The sequence below is a fragment of the Dasypus novemcinctus genome, chromosome 2 (assembly GCF_030445035.2).
Source record: "Dasypus novemcinctus isolate mDasNov1 chromosome 2, mDasNov1.1.hap2, whole genome shotgun sequence".
In the NCBI taxonomy this organism is placed as follows: domain Eukaryota; kingdom Metazoa; phylum Chordata; class Mammalia; order Cingulata; family Dasypodidae; genus Dasypus; species Dasypus novemcinctus.
In genome coordinates this window covers 107,013,531-107,033,182 of record NC_080674.1, presented here as the reverse complement: position 1 = coordinate 107,033,182, position 19,652 = coordinate 107,013,531, and the positions used below count along the sequence as shown (strand labels likewise).

Genomic DNA, 19,652 nt, shown 5'->3' with positions numbered 1-19,652 from the left:
ATTTACCGAACACTGAAATAAAATATCAAATAGCAATGAAAATTAAATCAACCATGGCAGTACTTAACAATATGGATAAATCCCATAAACATATTGTGCAAAAGAAGCAATCATAAAAGAAAACATACTGTATTATTCTAATATATGAAGGTTAAAAAAACTGTTAAAACTTAGATTTTATGTTTAGGGATATATAATTACCCAAATTCATATTCTTATTATAAGACTATAAAAAATAGCAACATAAAAAGTTAGAGTAGTTATTCTAGGAGATAGTGAAGGGTTTGCAATTTGGAAGAGGCACAAAAGGGTCATCAGGGTAGTTCCAGTGTTCTGTTCACCTAAATGGTGATTACATGCGTTTGCTCTATGGTACAATAAGCACTATATTTATATTTATATACTTTTTTGTGCATGTAATATTTCATATATTTTTAGTAAAAAGTTGCCAAGACCCACCTTTTCATAATCTTCGGAAGTAAAATCTCTGTCTTTCTGAAGTATTTCATGAAGTCTTGCTTTCACACGTTGCTGACAATTGCTCAAAGAATCACTATCGCTATCCAAAAGACCATTCATATTTGCACTTTTTACCATCTGAACCAGAATAGGTGTAAGCTCCCCTTCTAGTGCTAAGAGGCCCTAAAATATATTAAATAGAGCCAACACAGATTTTTTTTAAAATATGCAAAATAATAGATAGTAGTATTATTTTGTTACATGCTGAATTTTATAAGGTATAGACTAATTATTCACAATAAATAAATTTTATTAATAATATAGTTTATGATTGGCATTTGAATACTGCAGTTGGAAGTTCCAAACTTGGAAATTTTAATTACTGCCTTAGTAAAAATATTTCAATATGTAACTAAATTAAAATTCTAGAGAACATTTATACCTTTGCAAAAGCAGCTGCAGTCATCTGGACTCGTCCCTCATCAGAGGCATATATTTTGAGGTCATGTCGGTAGGTACTATGTAATCTAAGTAAACCACAACCAGGAAATCCTGCATAATCTCCTGAAAATAAATCCTCAAATCACTTAAGCTATATTTTTATCTTACTGTGTATTTCTATAAATATTTAGTAAAATGTCAAAGTGAAAAAGAATTTGAAAATACAATATATGAATTTAACCAAAATAAAGTGACTCCAAGATTACCTTGACCTCCAGGATACATACACCTGAAAGCTCTTCCAAGTTCTTCAGCCTGGACCCTGCCAGCAGGGGTTAGTTCTCCTCCCCATTTTAGAACCAAAAGTAAGGATGGTTCTTCTCTTCGACTGTCTGAGATACATGTGAATGGATAAAATAAATTTCAAGTTTGTTTTTTCAAAATAGACATGTTTCAAGATTTCTCTGTGCTCTCTTCTGTAGTAAAATATGGCTCATATGGAAATTAGTTTTGTTCCTTAAATGTACCTACATTTGTAGACTGCTTCTGTCAGGGATATCCCTTGCTTCAACTGTTAAAATCCTACTAAAATCCTGAAATCTCTTTCACACTTTAGAAGGCTCTTTCTCAAGTTTTCTGAAGGAAAGTATTGTTTCTCCCTTCCCTGCTCTCATAGTAGTTTGCCAGTACATTTTATATAGTTGTGTTATATATGCTAGATTAAGAGCTCCTTGATGGTAGGATCCAGAACTTATCTGTTTTTAAATCAAGGGCCTTCCACATAAAAGGTAATATGTTACCTTTTTTTAATATAAAGGGCTGTAACATAAATGGTACTATGTTAGTGGAGGTGAAGAAAATACACACATTTTTAAAATTGGGAATCAGCGATATGCATAAATTTTAGAAAGATGTGAGATAAGAGAGCCTAATACATGTTTTCTGGATGATATAAGCCATAAAATGTAGTCAAGAGCAGCTTTTTAGATTTAGAATTACAGAATCACTGTACTTCCCAGAAGAGAATAATTTCTCAGCTATGGGAGAGATAATATAAGTGAAGGAATTTCTGTACTTAATTTCGATCTGCCCTTTAGCACATCTTTAAGATCTGAGTTGGGCTATGGAAACAAAGATAATTTAAAAATAAGCCTTAGAAGAACTGAAAGAACTTAATATTGATTCATTAAAAGTGATGGAATAAAATAATAATAACAAAGTTAAAAAAGAAAAAGAAAAGAAAAAGAAAAAAAGTGATAGAAAATCACCCCTTTCCCTGGGGCCTTTAACAGTTGTATGGGTTTTACTATGGCTGCCAATATTAATTTACAGAGGGACTTATGTTTAATTGACTTTTAAATTTATGTTTATATAATGTTCTGATCATAAACATTAAGATACAGGAAATGAAGTAATAGGATTAAATTGCTATTAATCACAAAGCATGACAATGGAGCCACACGTCAAAATTTAAAATAGCTAAAGATTAACATATTCAAACATAGGTTTGTAATTAAGAAAATCATTATTTTAATTTTTGCTACTATACATAATACCAGTATAAATATCCTGATAGATAAATCTTTTCGCTGAATATCTCATTACTTCACTGGGATAAGTTCTTTTTTTTTTTTTTAAAGATTATTTATTTAATTCTCTCCCCTTGCCCCCCGCACCCCCACCCCGGTTGTCTGTTCTCTGTGTCTATTTGCTGCATCGTCTTCTTTTGTCCACTTCTGTTGTTGTCAGCGGCACGGGAATCTGTGTTTCTTTTTGTTGTGTCATCTTGTGTTAGTTTTCCGTGTGTGTGGCGCTATTCTTGGGCAGGCTGCACTTTCTTTAGCACTGGGCGGCTCTCCTTATGGGGTGCACTCCTTGTGCGTGGGGCTCCCCTACGTGCGGGACACCCCTGCATGGCACCGCACTCCTTGCGCGCATCAGCACTGCGCATGGGCCAGCTCCACATGGGTCAAGGAGGCCCAGGGTTTGATCTGCGGGCCTCCTATGTGGCAGACGGACAGCCTAACAACTGGGCCAAGTCTGCTTACTGGAATAAGTTCTTATAAGTAGAATTAAGGTCCAAGTATGGGAATATTTTTGAAGTTTTTGATGTATATCGCCAAATTACTTTGAATTTACACTCTTATCAGTGGACTTAAATCATGTTGCACTCTATTCTCATCAGCATTTTGTACCACCAATTTAAAATAAAAGAAAAAAAGACTTTACCAGTGTCATAGAACAAAGGATAATATTTCAGTCTTATTTTATTGGCCACCTGCATTTTTCCCATGAAGTAGCTTCTCCAATGCTTGTCCATTTTCCTTGTGAAATGTACACAAATTTATGGACTTTTGTGCTAACGGGTCTAGGAAAACAAGCCTATTTAAATGCTTATTCTTGTTTACTGGATGGAGGAAAATATCAACCTATTTTAGGGACACATTAATTACTATTTTTTAAAGTATTCTTTTCATACTTCTTGAGTTTCCCTCCCGTATATTCTGCCCTCTTCTATTAAAAGAGGACGAAGGCCATTACATAACATTTAGATAGACATAAATAAGCTTTCTGCAACAAATCCAGAGTAAAACGAACATACTAAATTCTCAAAATAATAAAATCTATCCTTACTAAAAGGATAAACAATAAAATATATCCTTTAAAGAGTACAAAGCAGTTAACAAAACTACTTATTCTTCCTTCATTCAGCATCTCACTCCCTAATCTGTTAGACAGAAGATGGCCCAAAGATAATTAAAAACAAGAAGTATATATAGTTATATATGTGTGTGTGTAGTATAGACATACACACACACATACACACACATACATAAACAGACATGAATAAATATAAAGAATATAATTAAAACACAACAGTCAATAACAACAACAACATACCCTCCTCTTCACTAGATGTTTTAGGACAACCGTGAGGGAGATAAGTCAATTGGACCTTACGATTTATTCCAGAAAAATGGCCATACCTGAGAAAGAAAATGGTAAGCAGAACAGACAATATTCAGTAAATGTTAATGTGATTTCCTAACGAAAAACTAAAATCCATTTAGAGAAAAACTAAGTCTTATATATTAATGGCCCTTTTTATTTGCAACTGCCTTACTGATTTCTTCAAAAATTAACAGAAATTTTCATGACACCAATATTATTTGATTAAAGCAAAGTTAAAAACTTCTTTATTTAAGCAGTACTGAATCTGTGATCAAGTTAGCAATGTGGTATTAATTTTAAGCAGTACCTCATAGAGGATCCAAATTTAATGTCCTCTTTTGATATTGACCTCAAAATTAAAAGTAAAGCTAAAATAGTAATCTTTAATACAACAACCTATTTTCTTGAAGGTGAAAAGAGAAATCCCATTAGATTTTCACTAATTTCTTCTTGGTTACAGTGATAAAAAGCAAAATGATCAAACTGTGAAGGAAATTATAATGCCAATTAACACATATAAAAAAGCATTATAATTAGTTATCATAATTAAGGGTACCAAAAAATACTTACATCTCTAACACAGTCTTAAGTTGTTCAAGTTTTGGCTTATTTTCTTCAATTTCAGAATCATTATTTTGCCCAAGCTCAATAAGAAGTTGTCGTGCAATATCCAACACTTCCTATAAAATAAAGTAATAAAGAAGTGACTATTCATATAGTATTATTATTAAAAAATTTTAATTCAACAACAGAAGAATCAAATAAACTTGCCTGTAACTGTTTTGGTTTTTTGAGTTTTAATTTCCCAGATTTATAACCATCACACTTTTCAAAAAGATCAAAAAATCTTACAGAAAAGAAAGAGCACTGTTAGTTGCTTGCACATAGTAATATTACCACTATTCATTAATAATATATTAATGAATATACTATTCATTAATAATAAATGATAGATATGAACTAAAACTCAGGGTCTATGATTTCATTACTATGTGTCCTCTCACTATATCATGCTGCAATTCTCCCTTGATTGATAAAACTTAGTATTTTCCTAAACTATAGCAAATTAATAATCATTTTACTTTCAAAATAGTTCTCATGATGGAAGCTGAATCTCTGACAATAAAACAAAATGTTACATGTTCTCTGAAAGTACTACACACACATTAGAAAACATCTGTCTCAAATCATATTTAATGGCTCAAGTTTTTGAAATTTTATCATCTCCAAATCAAATACTGAATAGAATTAACAGAAACTTTCATTCTATTACTCTCCTTCTATAAAACTGAGAGGTTAATGGCTCTCAGAAAGCAATGCAAAAGAATGATAAGCCAAAACTAAATAGGACATTTTCATGACAAAGTCAGGTCAGATGGTTGACCATTTATGGATATCACTTTTTTTCAGATGCTGATACATACAATTATCTTAAATGGATTTTGTATTTATCCAGTGATTTAAATACTAATGGCCAAGAAATGGTAAGTAAACAAAGGTTTTCTATATAAGGTAGTGATCAAAAGAGCTTAGCACCTATCAGAAATCTTAAATTATTTCATAGGTGTCAAGTTATTCCTCTTAAAACATACTTTTGATGCCTCACTTCCATTTTCATTTTTTGTTTTGGTGTTCGATCCCCATGACGAATGACAGCTATGACACATCTAAGTTCCATCCTAAAATTTAAAAAAAAAGAAATGCTTTCAATCCTCTAACAAAGGTTTGTGGTGTATAATTCAGATGAACACATTCAATAATTTATTCAGAGCCATTTTTTACTATTTCAAGATGTTCCTCATAAGGAATAGTTCTTATAAATTTTATGAGATCAATCCTAAAAAGAACTTAAGAAACTGGAGGAGGGAGTGATATTAAGCTACATATTATGGTTTTGCTTCCTATCTAGAGATAGACTATTTAGGATAAAGGTAAATGGGTACCAGTCCTTGTACTTTGCTAAGGATCTCCTCTATATCATAGATCACTATAGACTGGACATTTCATGGAGTCAAAACAAAAGAAAGCTTTCCTTGATGGTGTCTGTATTTATTTTGCCATATAAGAAGAACATGTATTTCAAATTCAAATTATTGGAACATAAAACTGTCTTAGAAGTACAGAAGGGTTAAGATGTATAATTCAGTATTTGCCCAAGTGTGAGCCATAGAACACTACCCAGCAGGATACATGAGTAAGTTACTTAAAAAGAGGATGGCAGCCAGCGTCCATGTGGAATCTGGGCCTCCTCTTGACGTGGAGGTGCAATGGACACAACCAATCCAATGTCCACATAGAGGAGGTGGCACTGGATTGGGAAAAGTGGACATGGTGGACGATGGGTATGGGGAAGGGCGGGAAGAGATGAGAGGTGGGGGCGTATTTGGGACGTGGAGCTGCCCTGGATGGTGCCTCGGGGGTGATCACCGGACATCGTGGATCCTCACAGGGCCCACTGGATGGAATAGAGGAGAGTGTGGGCCATGATGTGGACCATTGTCTATGGGGTGCAGGGGTGCCCAGGGATGTGCTTGCCAAGTCCAATGGATGTGTCATGATGATGGGAACGAGTGTTGTTGGGGGGGGAGAGGGGGGGTGGGGGGGTGGGGTTGAATGGGACCTCACATATATATTTTTAATGTAATATTATTACAAAGTCAATAAAAAAATAAATTAAAAAAAAAGTAAAAAAAAAAAAAAAAACAAATAAAGATAAAAAAAGAAAAAAAAATAAACATATATACACACACACAAAAAAATAAAAATAAAAAATAAAAATAAAAAAAGAAAACCAAAAAAAAAAAATTTGTGTTAAATAAATTTGGGTTAAAAAACAAAATCAAAACCGTCTTTTTGTTTTCTCCCAGTTAGGACTTCTTAGAATATGTAACATGCTAAAGGAAATTTCTTGGTGCAAATATAAACATTTCTTCAATTCACCTAAGTAATTTTCACTAGTAGACTGTTAACAGAATATTTCGGAAATATTGATCTCATTAATTTATCTCAATAAATAATAACTATTTTTTCATAATAACCTGAGAGAGCCAAAGTTGTATGACCACTGGCCATAAATACTTAAGTAACACACCTGTTTTTATATCTATGGCTTACTTCAAAAGTTCTATAATTATTCAGGATTTTCCAAGATTTTAGTTGTAATAATACAAGGGTTATAGTCTTGGTGGACCCTTGTAAAAGCGTTAATCTATTTCTTCATCTTCAAAGTGAATCATATTAAAATATACACAGTAACTGTCTATAATCATTCAGAACTTTGATTATTTTATTCTAATAGCACTGACTTATGGAGAAAATCCAAGGGATTTCTAAATGAAAATATTCTAACTTACATAGTTCCAGATGTAGTTGGTACAATTGGGATATCTTCAGCTTCTAAGGGTATTGACCAGGGAATGTGAAATTGCGGAGCAAGCTCTCGCATTACAATATTGCTTCAAGAGGAAGGAAAGAAGGAAAAGAGGGAGGGAGGGAAAAAAAGAAAAGAAATGGAAAAAAAGAAAAGAAAGAAAAGAAAGGAAGAAAGAAAAGAAAAAAGAAAGGGAAAGAGAAGAAAAGATTAATTCATTTTTAGACAAAACTGGGTATACTTAACATGACAGAGAATCATGAAGATTTAAAATTAAAATGATATTGCGATTACATCATACAAAAATCAACCCAACAAATGAATCACGGTCAAGAAAAATTTAGATTGGAAGTTCTAAACTGTGTATCAAAACATACCAATGGGAATGCCACAAATTTGGATTTATTCACTTTAGTTTTTAAAAATATAAATCATATTGGATTAAAAGAAATCACAGTTATATATAATTATATACATTCTGAATTCTGTGTGACCATTGATAATTTCTCACCAGTTTCTTGAACATCTATAAAGCTATTCTAGATACCATGCCCAATTCTAATAAATTTCTATTGTAAAGTATTTTACCAATAGAGTTAAAATGGAAACATGGAAGTAATTATAAGTTTTTTGTTAAATTTAGCACTTATTTTTGGTAAAATTTAATATATTCCCACAATTTCACTTTCAGGGCAAGTTCACATGTCTTTTAAACACACTATAAAAGTTGATCCCAATTATTAAGCAACATTTTAAAGTGCAAGTTTCCTATGGTTTTGTCATATATGGGTAGAAGAGATTAAAAAAGTTTTTGTTTTGCTAGGTTTTTGTATCGAAGTATAAGAAAACAGATAAAAACCAATTGCATGCTTTATTAATATGTATCAATAAAATTGATTTGTTTAAAAAAAATAGGATGAATTGGGGGAAATATATACCAAATGTAAGATATGGACTATAGTTAGTAATATTTTGACTATGATATCGCATAATCTGTAACAAATGTATCACAACAACGCAAGGTATTGGTGGAAGGCTGATGTATGGGACTCTTGTATGATGTTATGTATATTTATTTTGTAAGTTCACAACTTTTACTACACACTTACTGTTTATGTATGTTCGTGTTTGAAGGTGATACTTCAATAAAATATATTAAAATAAAAAGAAAACAGATCAAAGAATATAAAAATGGCATCCTTAAATGCAATAATTCTTTTATACTTTCTTGATAATCTTATGAGACTATATTTCAGTAATATGTACTTATAGAAAGAATTATTATTCAAAAGAACTCTGAATTCTATATATTTCTACTTTACTCTGGTTACCTTTTCATGAATAGTTTACTTTGTACTACTAAGTAAGAGAATTAAGTCTTTTCAAATATATTACATAGCAAAAACGTGAGAAGCAAGGTATTCTAATAAATTACCAGGTTTGATTATTAGTTACCATGTTATAACATTTCTAAATCTACAAAGTTAAAATACTTTTAGCCCTTCATCTATACTCATCATCAATTAATCTGTTTTTGATAACCCAGACTCTATTTCAGATGTGGCATGGTCTTTGGGAGTGTTATTTTATGATCACAGATTTTTACTCTTAAAAACCCTGGTCATTTGACCCTTGTTATTACTTGGTTTCTGAATAACTAGTATGCATTATCTGTAACAAAAGAAAGAGAAAGAAAACTAAAGAAAATTCTTACCCAAGTATTTTTGCACAATCATCGTAATACTTCATGGAATTTTTCACAAAACTGAAACCATTAACATCACAGACATAAGACTGTCCATTGGCTCGTAACAAATCAAAGCCACATACTGTTTGCTATTAAAAATAAATCATAAATATTAAGGTTCAATTTGAGTTATTTTCATAGTTTCCCAGTCTTATTAGAATATATCAAATTTCATAAAGCAAAAACATATTACAATACTGTTTTATTTCATAGTAAACAAAAAAATGATAGAATTATTTGTTGCTTGAGTGCTCTGAAGTGTTATCTATAGACTATATATATTATGTAAGTTTCTTGCCATTAAGGAGATGTAGAACAATAAGGTTAGGGAACTAAAAGGGACAAACATAGTGTATAAAGTTCTGCAATTAATATTTAATTAGAAAACAAATATTTTTAGAGGTTATAATAAATTTTGCACTAGCAAAATTACTCCAAAATTATAAAAGGAAAAATAGTTTTGAAGACATCCCACAAGAAATGTCTAATTATCCCTATGAAGCTTTTAAAATCTGACAACCACATACCTGCAGGCACCTGAAAAAATGTACTTTATTCGGGAAAAGAAAACAACTTAAAGGTATGAATTTCCTGCTTAGGTTCCAGGAATTTTCTAATCTACATTTATGTTCAAATCATCAAATACTAGTAAAATGTGATTTTAAGAGTTGGAATCCTGGCACCACAAGATTAACACTGTTTACATAAAGCAATTAAAATGTACCCACAGGTTAATATTTTTCCCATGGAAGAGTTTTCAAATTACTAAGTCAAGTTATATAATATTTAATGAACAGTATTATATATTAGTGTTTAAGTCAGATTCCAAGGCAAAGTTTTAGAAAAGACTATATTAATTCTATATAAAATTTTCCTATACAATATTAAGAGAAACAAATCACATTAAAACCCTGAAATACAAATGAATTAATTAGTCAAAAGGCAGAATTAAAAAAGTTTTCTTTAAGAATTGCACATGTATTGTTTTCATGAGCATATTATATTTTAAGCCACAGTATTGATTACCAAGGTTAGATCACTAAGGACCTTTTTTATACAAAAACAAAAAACAAAATAAAACTTATCAATTCTATGAAAGTAAATAATGCTTGTAATGAGTTGGGTTTGTTGTTTTTTTTTCAGTAAGTTAAACAATATCCCTAAATACTGGTTAATCCTACTGCTTTAGTTATTATCTGTAATTTTAATGGCTGAATGTATTAACAAGGTTCTCATTTATATAATACCCAGAAAGAATATAGAGAAACACTTTCATTTATTATATATTTTTATATTAGCACTATACGAATTCCTTGAAAAATATATGAACTGTTCAGGTGAACCAATTACTTTCTCAGCTTAGTTGCTCAATTAAAAATCAAAATAACTTACTTAACCCTAGAAAGAAAATTTTAATTCCTTTTACAAGTGTCTATGTAGCTTGTATAATCTTACCTTAAAAGCAAGGCACACTTTCCAAGCAATTAATTTCTCTCGTGCATTGAGAATAACAGGATATCTTACTTCTTTTCCTTCACTATCTCGTTCCACCTTGCCATCAAGTGCTGGAGATTTTCGAGCTTCAGCATGGGCATAATCTGGGCCCACTGTATAAACCTTTCATGAATATTACATAAAAATAATTTAAAACAAGCAGAAAAATTCAAAGGGAAACAATAAAAAATATAGTTCAGACTATTAGATAGGCACAACTTTCACTTTACATGACAAAATTTTTAGTATATTGAAAAAGGTTATAAATAAAGGCAAAACTGGTAAGTTTCATTTTCTATAGGAAACCATTATAAATAAGCATTATGGGAGAATATGAAAATGAATAGGATGTAATCTCCTCAAACTGTTTTAGTTTAATAAAAAAGAGATACAAATAACTATAAAACATTATGGAATAACTGACAAAAAGAAAGATTAGAAAAAGGGAGGGGCGCATGAATCCCAAGGTAGACAAGAGAGGGAAAGGTACTCCAATCAAGGTAATAATCACAGACGAAATAGGTATGTAACAGCATGATTTTCAGGTAATTGCTAGCTTTTTGATAACAGATTATGCTATAAGAAATGAGGTTTTAAGACTGAGGTCAGACTGTGAAATATCTTGTATTCCAGGTTTATTAATTTGGTTATTATTCTGTGGTCAATAAGATTCCACTGGGGAATTTTTGAGAGTTTCATGATCAAATCTACTCTTTAGAAAGAACACTCTAGATAGAGACTGGCTGAAAGTAAGCAATTAAGGCCTTATTTCTCACCAACAGAAATCATGTCTACCTTTAAATCTCATTACAGTTGTCACAGATCTCACAACATCATTGAAACCAATCATCACTTGGAAAATGAGGGATATTAGACCCTTACCCACTATATTTATTATTCAATGCCCTTAAAGACTCATATATATGAGTGTATTATAAAGTTGGTTTTAAAATATTTAGATAACTATACTTCAATAAAATTTGTCTCCTTTGTAATCCTTCGTTTTGAGAAATTAAGAACATTATTCTCAATGTTTTATGGTACAGAACATTAAGATTTTGTTCATGGTACAGAAAAAGAGAAGATTCTCCTGTCAAGAAGAAAGAGATTCAGAAGAGAGGTTTAATCCAGCTCTTTTTCTAAGATCATTGGTAAAGTCTAAATACCAGATTAAAACAGATTTTTAATCAATCCTACCTTAACATCAGTACCATCCGTAGGCATAAACTCTTCATATATATATGAGCCTGTCTTTCGTACATTGCTTTCTGGGGAATAAACACTGCTTCTACTGCCAATCTGAAAACAAAAAACATACATCAAATGTTAAAACCAGAATATTTCCCTTATTTTTATAATTTTATAATGTAACCCTTTTACTGTCTCTATTTTCATTCTAGGTATCTTCAAATAAAAACTTATAAGCCACAAATATTTAACAATATTTACTATGCACTTTGCACTCTGTTAATCTGCTATAATTATAGAATTGTAAATTAAAAAGCATAAGAATACAATGAACACTCAGAATTGTTTCTAAGGTTCATGTTGCTGCATGTAACTCGTTTGTTCATTTTTACTATAGAAATTTCCACTGTGCAAGCACACCATAATTTATCCATTCTCCTATCAATGTAATTTAAGAGTGTTCCTTAAGTTTTAACTATTACAACTATGTTGCTCTGAGCATAGTTATACATGTTCCAGTAGTTCCAGAGTATTTCTAACGTATACACATAGAAGTATAATTGCTAGGTGATAGAATATGCTCATATTCAACTTAAAGATATCACCAATGTCTATTTTCAACTGTTTTAATAATTTAGAACCTCACCAGCAATGTATAATTATTCTACACCCTTGTCTATACTTGTTATTGTGAGAATTCTCAATATTTGCCACTCCACCAAATATAAAATGGTATTTCATTATGTTCTGAATTGGTTTTCCATGACTATTAATAAGTTTACACTTCTTTTAAAATTTGATTTATTGCCAAAATTATGTTGCCAAGAGGCTATATTTCTGCCAACAATGTTTGGGTTTGTGCCTGCTACCAATTACCTCAATCTTTTGATCTTTGCCAATCTAAAAAGCAATACAATACAGTTAATCATTTATTTTTCATTTGCACAAATTTTGTTATGGGTGCAATTAGCATACTCTCATGTATGTAAAATTACAGCTATTATCTTTTCTATGAAGTCTGGGTTTTTGTTTTGCCATTTTTCTAAAAGACTGCTGATCTTTACCTGATTTTCTAATTTTACAGATGGAAGCTAGAAGGAAAATCAACATTCTCAGTGTTCATGGGTAAGAATTTTGTTTAAACAATTAAATAACTGAAATGATGACTTGCATTTCTGACAAAGTATGACATTGGTTTTATTAATTTATCCCTAAATGACATATTTCTAAGACTTCAATATTTAGTAAATTTTGTTAATTTTTGTTAAATGCTTGATTTCTTCATATAATTTATACAACGGCTGTACTAAGAACAGCGTTCACTAGAACAACAAAAGTTTACCTTTCGGAAGAGTCTTTGACTTCCACCACCTGCAGATGTTGGATAATAAATGTAAACGTTGTGATCTTCTGCACTTACTGGCTTTTCTACAAATGGCTTTTGGAAAACTTCCCCATTTACTTCTACATGATCTTCCCCTTCAATCAGATTACATTCTATATATGAAACAATAGCAAAAAAAAAAAAATTATACACTATATTATCTATTATAGATACATTATTATTTAGGACTTTTTTTTCTTTTACCAGATTAGATTACAAAGAAATCTGGGATAATGCACTGTCATGATTTTAATTAAAAATATTTACATAAACAACATTTACTAAAACTTATGATATATATGGCATTAGGAATCATGGCTCTTCAAAATCTTTTTAACTTCCATTTCACCCTACCATGCTACAGAATTCAGAGTTATATAGGAGATGACACCACAGGAAAGATGGAGAAATAACTCTAGAATGTTAGCATCTTCTGAGAAGTATATAGGCTCATTTGTTCCATAGATACTACAAAAATGAAATTATTTAAATTTAAAAAGTGATTCAAATGCAAGGTAAGCAAGCAATCCAATCTGAAAGGTAATTTCCTACCTTCAGAGCAATGAAAAAAGTTGTTCCCTGTGTCAGACAATAAATGTTACATGTGTATTTTAATAAAAATTGCTTTAAAATAAAATAGTCGTCACAATTCCCAAAATATTAAATGTTATCAGAATATTAAATCTTAAAACAGATAAATAGCATGTAACTTAAAATTTCTTCATTATGATTCTGAGATATATCCAATGTAGACCAAAGACAAGGATATATAATTCCTAAATTATTAGCCTTATCATTCATAGTGCTACATTTTAATTGAATATAATGCTTATTTATTTGATCATTTAAAAGAATTTATAGTATTCTATCTAGTTTTTAAGTTTATCCCACTTAATTATATAAGGGAAGTGGCCCAAAAGCATGTCAAGAGGCAAAAGTCAGCCTGCTTAAAATCCCTTACTCTTACCTTTGGGATTATTTGGGTCACGGTTCAAAATTGCGTAACGAGGAAGCAAAATACCTTCAGCTTGAAGAATACTATATACTTCTCTCCTTAAGAAAAAGAAAAACATCTTTATTTGTTTTATCCCTCTATTTCACATTAAGTATATTATTTTACCATTTTTAAAGTACACTATTATTGTTCTACTACTAAAAAGTACATGTATTTGAGCCTTGTTATTTTTTAAGTAAACAAATATACATTTAATTTTTCAAAAATGTATCCCAAGGAAATATTCAGCAATGAGAACAAAAATTTATTATGCAAAAAGAATGCTTTTGTAGCATATTAATATACTAATTTTTAAAATCTGGAATGTAAATGTATAAAAAGAAATGTTTAAATAAAGCTGATATATCTCAATAACAGAATTAAAGCCATAAAACATAGAACCTTATGTTCACATAGTATTTAATGGCATGGGGAACTGTTCCTAGTCTTCTAAGAGAAAGCAACACTAATTTTGTAAGATATGAGTATTAATGTGTTCTTTTTTACTGGAAAAAAATACTGGTGGGGTTATAGGACTTTCTTTATGATTTATATTTCTAAACTTCTTAAAATGAACATGCATATTAAATATATTTGTAATACATAAAAACATGCATTCAAAACATTGACTAGGGAAAATGTTTAACAAGTTTAGCTATTAATAGCATACTGTTTGAAAGAAAAGACAAAAAGAAAAGTCCTTCTAACTTATGAAATATTTTCAGATACACATCTTCTACTGTAATGTTAACACAAAAGAAAATGAATGTGGATGAAATTAAGAGTAGCCACCAGTGTGAAACATTAAATGAAATATAAATGCAGTCACATTGTACAATTTCTCTTAGAAATTGCTTTGGCCTGTTAAATGAATACTAAGAGACAAAGTAAAATATTTTCAAAATGGTTATACTTTCTTCTTTTAAAAAACCTATAACAAGTTAGGACCTAATTTCATTATCAGTCACATGACCCAAAAATTGTACATGGTTTTCAATCATTTAGTAGGCTCTAGAAATTAAACAAACCTGGTTTAAGTCTATACTGCATTAATTGGGGAACTACTTGTGACTTTGATTCTCAAGTTTCTTCAACTGTAAAAATAGGTGTAAATATCTATTTCTGAATATTAATTTGAAAATACAATGAATTAATGTGAAAACATCTGATGCCATGTCATCTTACAGCAGGTACTAAATGAATGTTAACTTTCTTCCCTTAATTTAGCCAATTCTGCCACTCACCTATCTTGGATGAGATACTGCATATTCAAGTCATTGATTACAAATGGATTCCTGAGTTTTGCATAGGCAACTGCTTTGTCCAGTGGAAATCCTAGGAACACACATAATTAACATATTCTTTGCAATCTCATGATAAATTGACCTCTATAATTTTATCAACTCAAATTCATGCCAGCTCTTATAAAAGAATAATTTTATTTCACATATAACTGCCTTCTGTAGCAGATACAGAATAAATACATAAACCAAATACATAAACCTTGATTCAACTTGTAGTACTAAACAAATTTTTTTTCCACTAGCTAATTTGATTGACAAGGAACAATAATCAAGTTGGCTATATAAGCAAATTTAGAACACTGACATGCTAGTCAATGCCTAATTTTTCAATTATCTGATAAAAGCTAAAATTACCTCACAAACAAAGAGAAATATAAAGTATATCACAATCACCCATTGATTTTTTAATACATACAACTCCTCTTCATCTCACTTAGAAATTGTGCCTATACATATAAATTAGCAGATAATTGAAACAACTTGCACACCTTTAAAATTAGCAGCAAAAAACAACTAACTCACATACAACGGATTTACTTTCTACATTAAACATATGAGCAGAATCATGCTGTTGCTAGGTTAATGTTAAGATACCAGAAATTTACTCCCCCAAAATTTCAGACTTTGGTAAAAGTACTAATTACAATGGAAACAAATCAAATGGCAGATATGGCAAGAACCTTAAAAATTTTAAAAAATATATCAATGATTACAATTAATTCTCTGTTTTGACACTAAACACCTCCAATTTTATCCATCAACACACATTATTAAAGGCTATAGGGTTAAAGAACATAAATCCAGGTACAAATCCTGACTCTATCTTTCACTAGTTCTGTGATCTTGGACAAATTTATTTAGTATCTCTAAGCCCCTGGTTCCTGGCTATAAATGGGTATTATACAAGTGACACTTAGTTTTTGAGGGATTAAATGTAATGTGCACATAAAGAACCTAGCACAACACCTGGCATAATAAGTGTTCAATAAATGTGACCTACTATTATTCAGTAAATCACAATATTTTCAATGAAAGTATGGAAAAGGTAAAAATTAAGCAAGTAAGCATAAATTTAGGATTTAACCATGGTATATCTTGGAGACACTATATTTTGTGGCATTACCAGATTAGATGGGAGAGAAAAGAGGTATTAAAACATATTGAAGTTAAAAAAACAAGAAAACAATTAGTTATGGTGAGTTAAAGAAGATTTATTCCTAAATTCCTTAGATTATAAAATTTAAATATACCAAGAATCATGTAGTCAAAAGTTAGAAATCTTTCAATTTTTATAAAGACTCTTCAGAAGAACTCATCATTTATTTTAAAGATGTCCAATGCCTATGACTAAAGCTTCATCAATGATTCCTAACAGAATTCAGCCTATAGGAGAACACCTACATGTTAGTTCCCTGCTTTTTTGTTAAAGAGGAACATTTTCCTTACCAAGAGACAGTATATGGGATATAACCTTAAATAGCACCTAGTTGTTTTGTTTTTTTTTAAAGGCAAATAGCTTTTGCAGGAAGAATACCTTACCCTCAAAGATAACCACATTTTAAGATTCTCAGAATTGAGGAACATGAGTGCAAAAAAAATCAGGACCATGGCTTTTCTATAAAATGACAATCCAACATGATGACACTCCATGCAGTCAATAAAAATCAGGTTTTAGAGAATGATATGGAAAGAAAAAAACTCTTAAATAATAGTGAAAAAAGGTGAATGTAAAATTATATATATAATGTACATGCACACACTGTAACACTAAATTTGTTTTTAAAAAATATACACAGAAAAAAAAGGCTGAAAAGAAATACATCAAATGTTAACATTATCTATCCAAGGGTTATTATGGGAGATGTTAATTTTATTTTCCTGAGTTTTTTTACCCAATTTTCTATAACTAATATGGATTAGTTTTATAATCAGAGAAGACAACAAGGATTTCCTCTCTTCTTTAATACCTTTGGAATGGAAAGAAATAAGACAATCACATAAAGGCCAGTTTTCCACTGGTTCATTCAAAATAATGTCCTCTTCAAACACTACTACTGTGATATATTTAAATAAGGAGATCCGCTCAAGAATTTCTTTCATTGGTTTGGATTTGGATTTCTTTGCCATGGAACATATTCCAACCACAATCTGCCTTTCTGGTGGCTAAAACAGAAAGGAAACAAAAAATCAGATTGACTTGATACAAATGCCAAAGTACAGCTATCTTAAATTTTTTTCAGAAGTAGGTAAGAATACAATGAACCGGTAAAAGTGACACATTAACCAAAAGGCATTTTTCAAAACTATATCTTTACTATAATAAATATTTAATAGTTTGTTTTTTTACAAAGGTCTATAAAGTTTTTTTTCAAAACAGAAAAATTCTGTTTTTCATTGTTATTACTTTCAATACAATTTAAAACCTAAGTATTCCTTCTCTCAATGTATCTAGCATTTATTTGCCCTCCTCACACCAGAAAAGGACAAAAGAGGACCAAAACCTACCTACATTCAAGTAAAAGGTCAAGGAGAGTGAAATAAAGAATTCTCTGGCCTAAAATTAAAATAAGATGCTGCCTCTGGCTAAAAAGCTATTGAAGCTATTAAGTATTAAACTATTTTTTTAAAGACTAAGCTTGACTGAATATTAGTCAGTCACTAATGACAACTAGAAGAAAATTTTTAAATAAGCCACACTACTAACAGAGGTGTCAGCAGGTATTTGGCTAATTCTTATTCAACTCTTAAATTGCTAAGCTCAAATGATATCCTGCATCCTTCCTTTCAAGGTCCTTTGACACCCCAAACCTCACACTCAATATTTTCACTTAATAGTGTTGCTGATCTCTGGCATCCTCTCTGTAACACAAAGGTCATGATTCTTCCTGCAGCTATAAAAAGCAGGTTATAGAAAGAATAAGGTATGAGTAGATCATGGGTTTACAAAATTACTCAAAATTCATTCAGAGGTCTTTGCATTCAAATGCTTAATTTATATATATATATATATTTATATATATATATAAAAGCTGTGTCCAGTTTTCATTGAAATTCCTTTCTCTCTTCCATGACTATTCATATATGTCACAAATTATACTTTGGGCTCAAAAATGTTCATTAGACTTATTATAACCCTGTAGGGACTTCTGAATGGTTAAGAGGGTTATCTTCAGGTCAACCTGCACATGCAATGTTAACTTGATAAACTTATCAAAGCTGGTTAAGATAGCTCTCCTTCTGCAGCAGTCTTAAAATTATTTCCTTCTAGTTCTTTATCTTGATATATTTGTTACATATTTCTACATACAAGAGATCTTTTGAATTTATGGCCTTTATTACTTTGTTTCCACTTGCTACTTTGTCTACCCAACCCTGAGCTATGGGAGGCATTTGAAAGAAGCTAAAATAGAGATTATGAACAACTTAAATTCTGATCCCTAATTGTATTTCTTGGTATACTGTAGGTTCAATAACATCACACATGAACCAAAACATACTTTTTCAGTCTAAAGTATTTCTAAAAAATTCCTAAGTAAAAAATGTGCTATCAATTTAAAATAATTGTATTAATTCATACTAACAGTGATTAATAAAAAATTGTGTTGGTCTCTTTTCACCAAACAACTTACAGAGTCATCCTCATCCTCATCATCTTCATCAGCATGGTGGAAGAAATGTCGATAATTTCCAGGATTTAATTCTGTATCTTCAGGCCCAACAAAGAATCGAGGTGCTTCACTCATTTTTATTTCATTTGATATAGATATAATTAAAATGATCTATTCTAAAATGCTTCTAAGTAAACAGCATCAAAGAAAAGCATTCTCCCTATAGCTAGCTGACAGGCAGGTCTGTTTCAGCTGGTTTCTGTTTACACAATCACTTGAAATTGATGACAGTTAGTTGGCAAACATTCTTTTGTTCTCAGATATCATTGCTTCATTGTTGATATTTAAGTTGTTGCTGCAGTTAAAAAAAAATAGAAAAAAAACAACAAAACAAGCAGTGAGGCTATTGCTTCCATGATCAATACAGCAATATTTTTACCTAAAATGCAATGAAAATAATTTTGGAGAGTGTACTTCAAAAAACGCATCAGAATAATTTCCAATGACACTTTAAAACCAGCACCAATAAGCTGATGCGTAATTCAAAATAGAATTTTCTTTCCATAAACTTAAGAAAATTAAGACTGATATTCAATATTTACATCTTAGCAATTTGACAAACTGATGCAAAATAACAAGAGTACCTACTAAATTCCCCAAGTCCAAAAATATCTAACACATTAGGAGTTAATTTTTTAAATTATAATAAAC

At 30.6% G+C, this 19,652-nt stretch overlaps 1 protein-coding gene across 24 annotated transcripts in view; it reads right to left on the bottom strand.

Annotated features, from left to right (window-relative positions):
• The window catches only part of PPIP5K2 (diphosphoinositol pentakisphosphate kinase 2), a 90,517-nt gene that overhangs the window by 62,500 nt on the left and 8,365 nt on the right, over window positions 1-19,652 (bottom strand). For 14 of the 24 annotated variants that reach the window (XR_011646347.1, XR_011646346.1, XR_011646350.1 and 11 more), the window contains exons 2-17: window positions 18,963-19,296; window positions 17,301-17,496; window positions 15,274-15,364; window positions 14,003-14,088; window positions 12,994-13,148; window positions 11,661-11,762; window positions 10,425-10,586; window positions 8,937-9,058; window positions 7,206-7,307; window positions 5,445-5,531; window positions 4,624-4,699; window positions 4,423-4,532; window positions 3,802-3,887; window positions 1,167-1,292; window positions 902-1,023; window positions 460-642 (exon numbers count right to left, since the gene is read on the bottom strand). Coding sequence is in view for 19 of the 24 variants with exons in the window: in XM_058276863.2 (XP_058132846.1) it covers window positions 460-642; window positions 902-1,023; window positions 1,167-1,292; window positions 3,802-3,887; window positions 4,423-4,532; window positions 4,624-4,699; window positions 5,445-5,531; window positions 7,206-7,307; window positions 8,937-9,058; window positions 10,425-10,586; window positions 11,661-11,762; window positions 12,994-13,148; window positions 14,003-14,088; window positions 15,274-15,364; window positions 17,301-17,496; window positions 18,963-19,076 (1,920 nt within the window). In the remaining 5 variants the exon portion in view is untranslated. The remainder of the gene's footprint in view (window positions 1-459; window positions 643-901; window positions 1,024-1,166; window positions 1,293-3,801; window positions 3,888-4,422; window positions 4,533-4,623; window positions 4,700-5,444; window positions 5,532-7,205; window positions 7,308-8,936; window positions 9,059-10,424; window positions 10,587-11,660; window positions 11,763-12,993; window positions 13,149-14,002; window positions 14,089-15,273; window positions 15,365-17,300; window positions 17,497-18,962; window positions 19,297-19,652) is intronic. The other 10 variants (XR_011646348.1, XR_011646351.1, XM_058276832.2 and 7 more) reach the window with 1 other exon arrangement.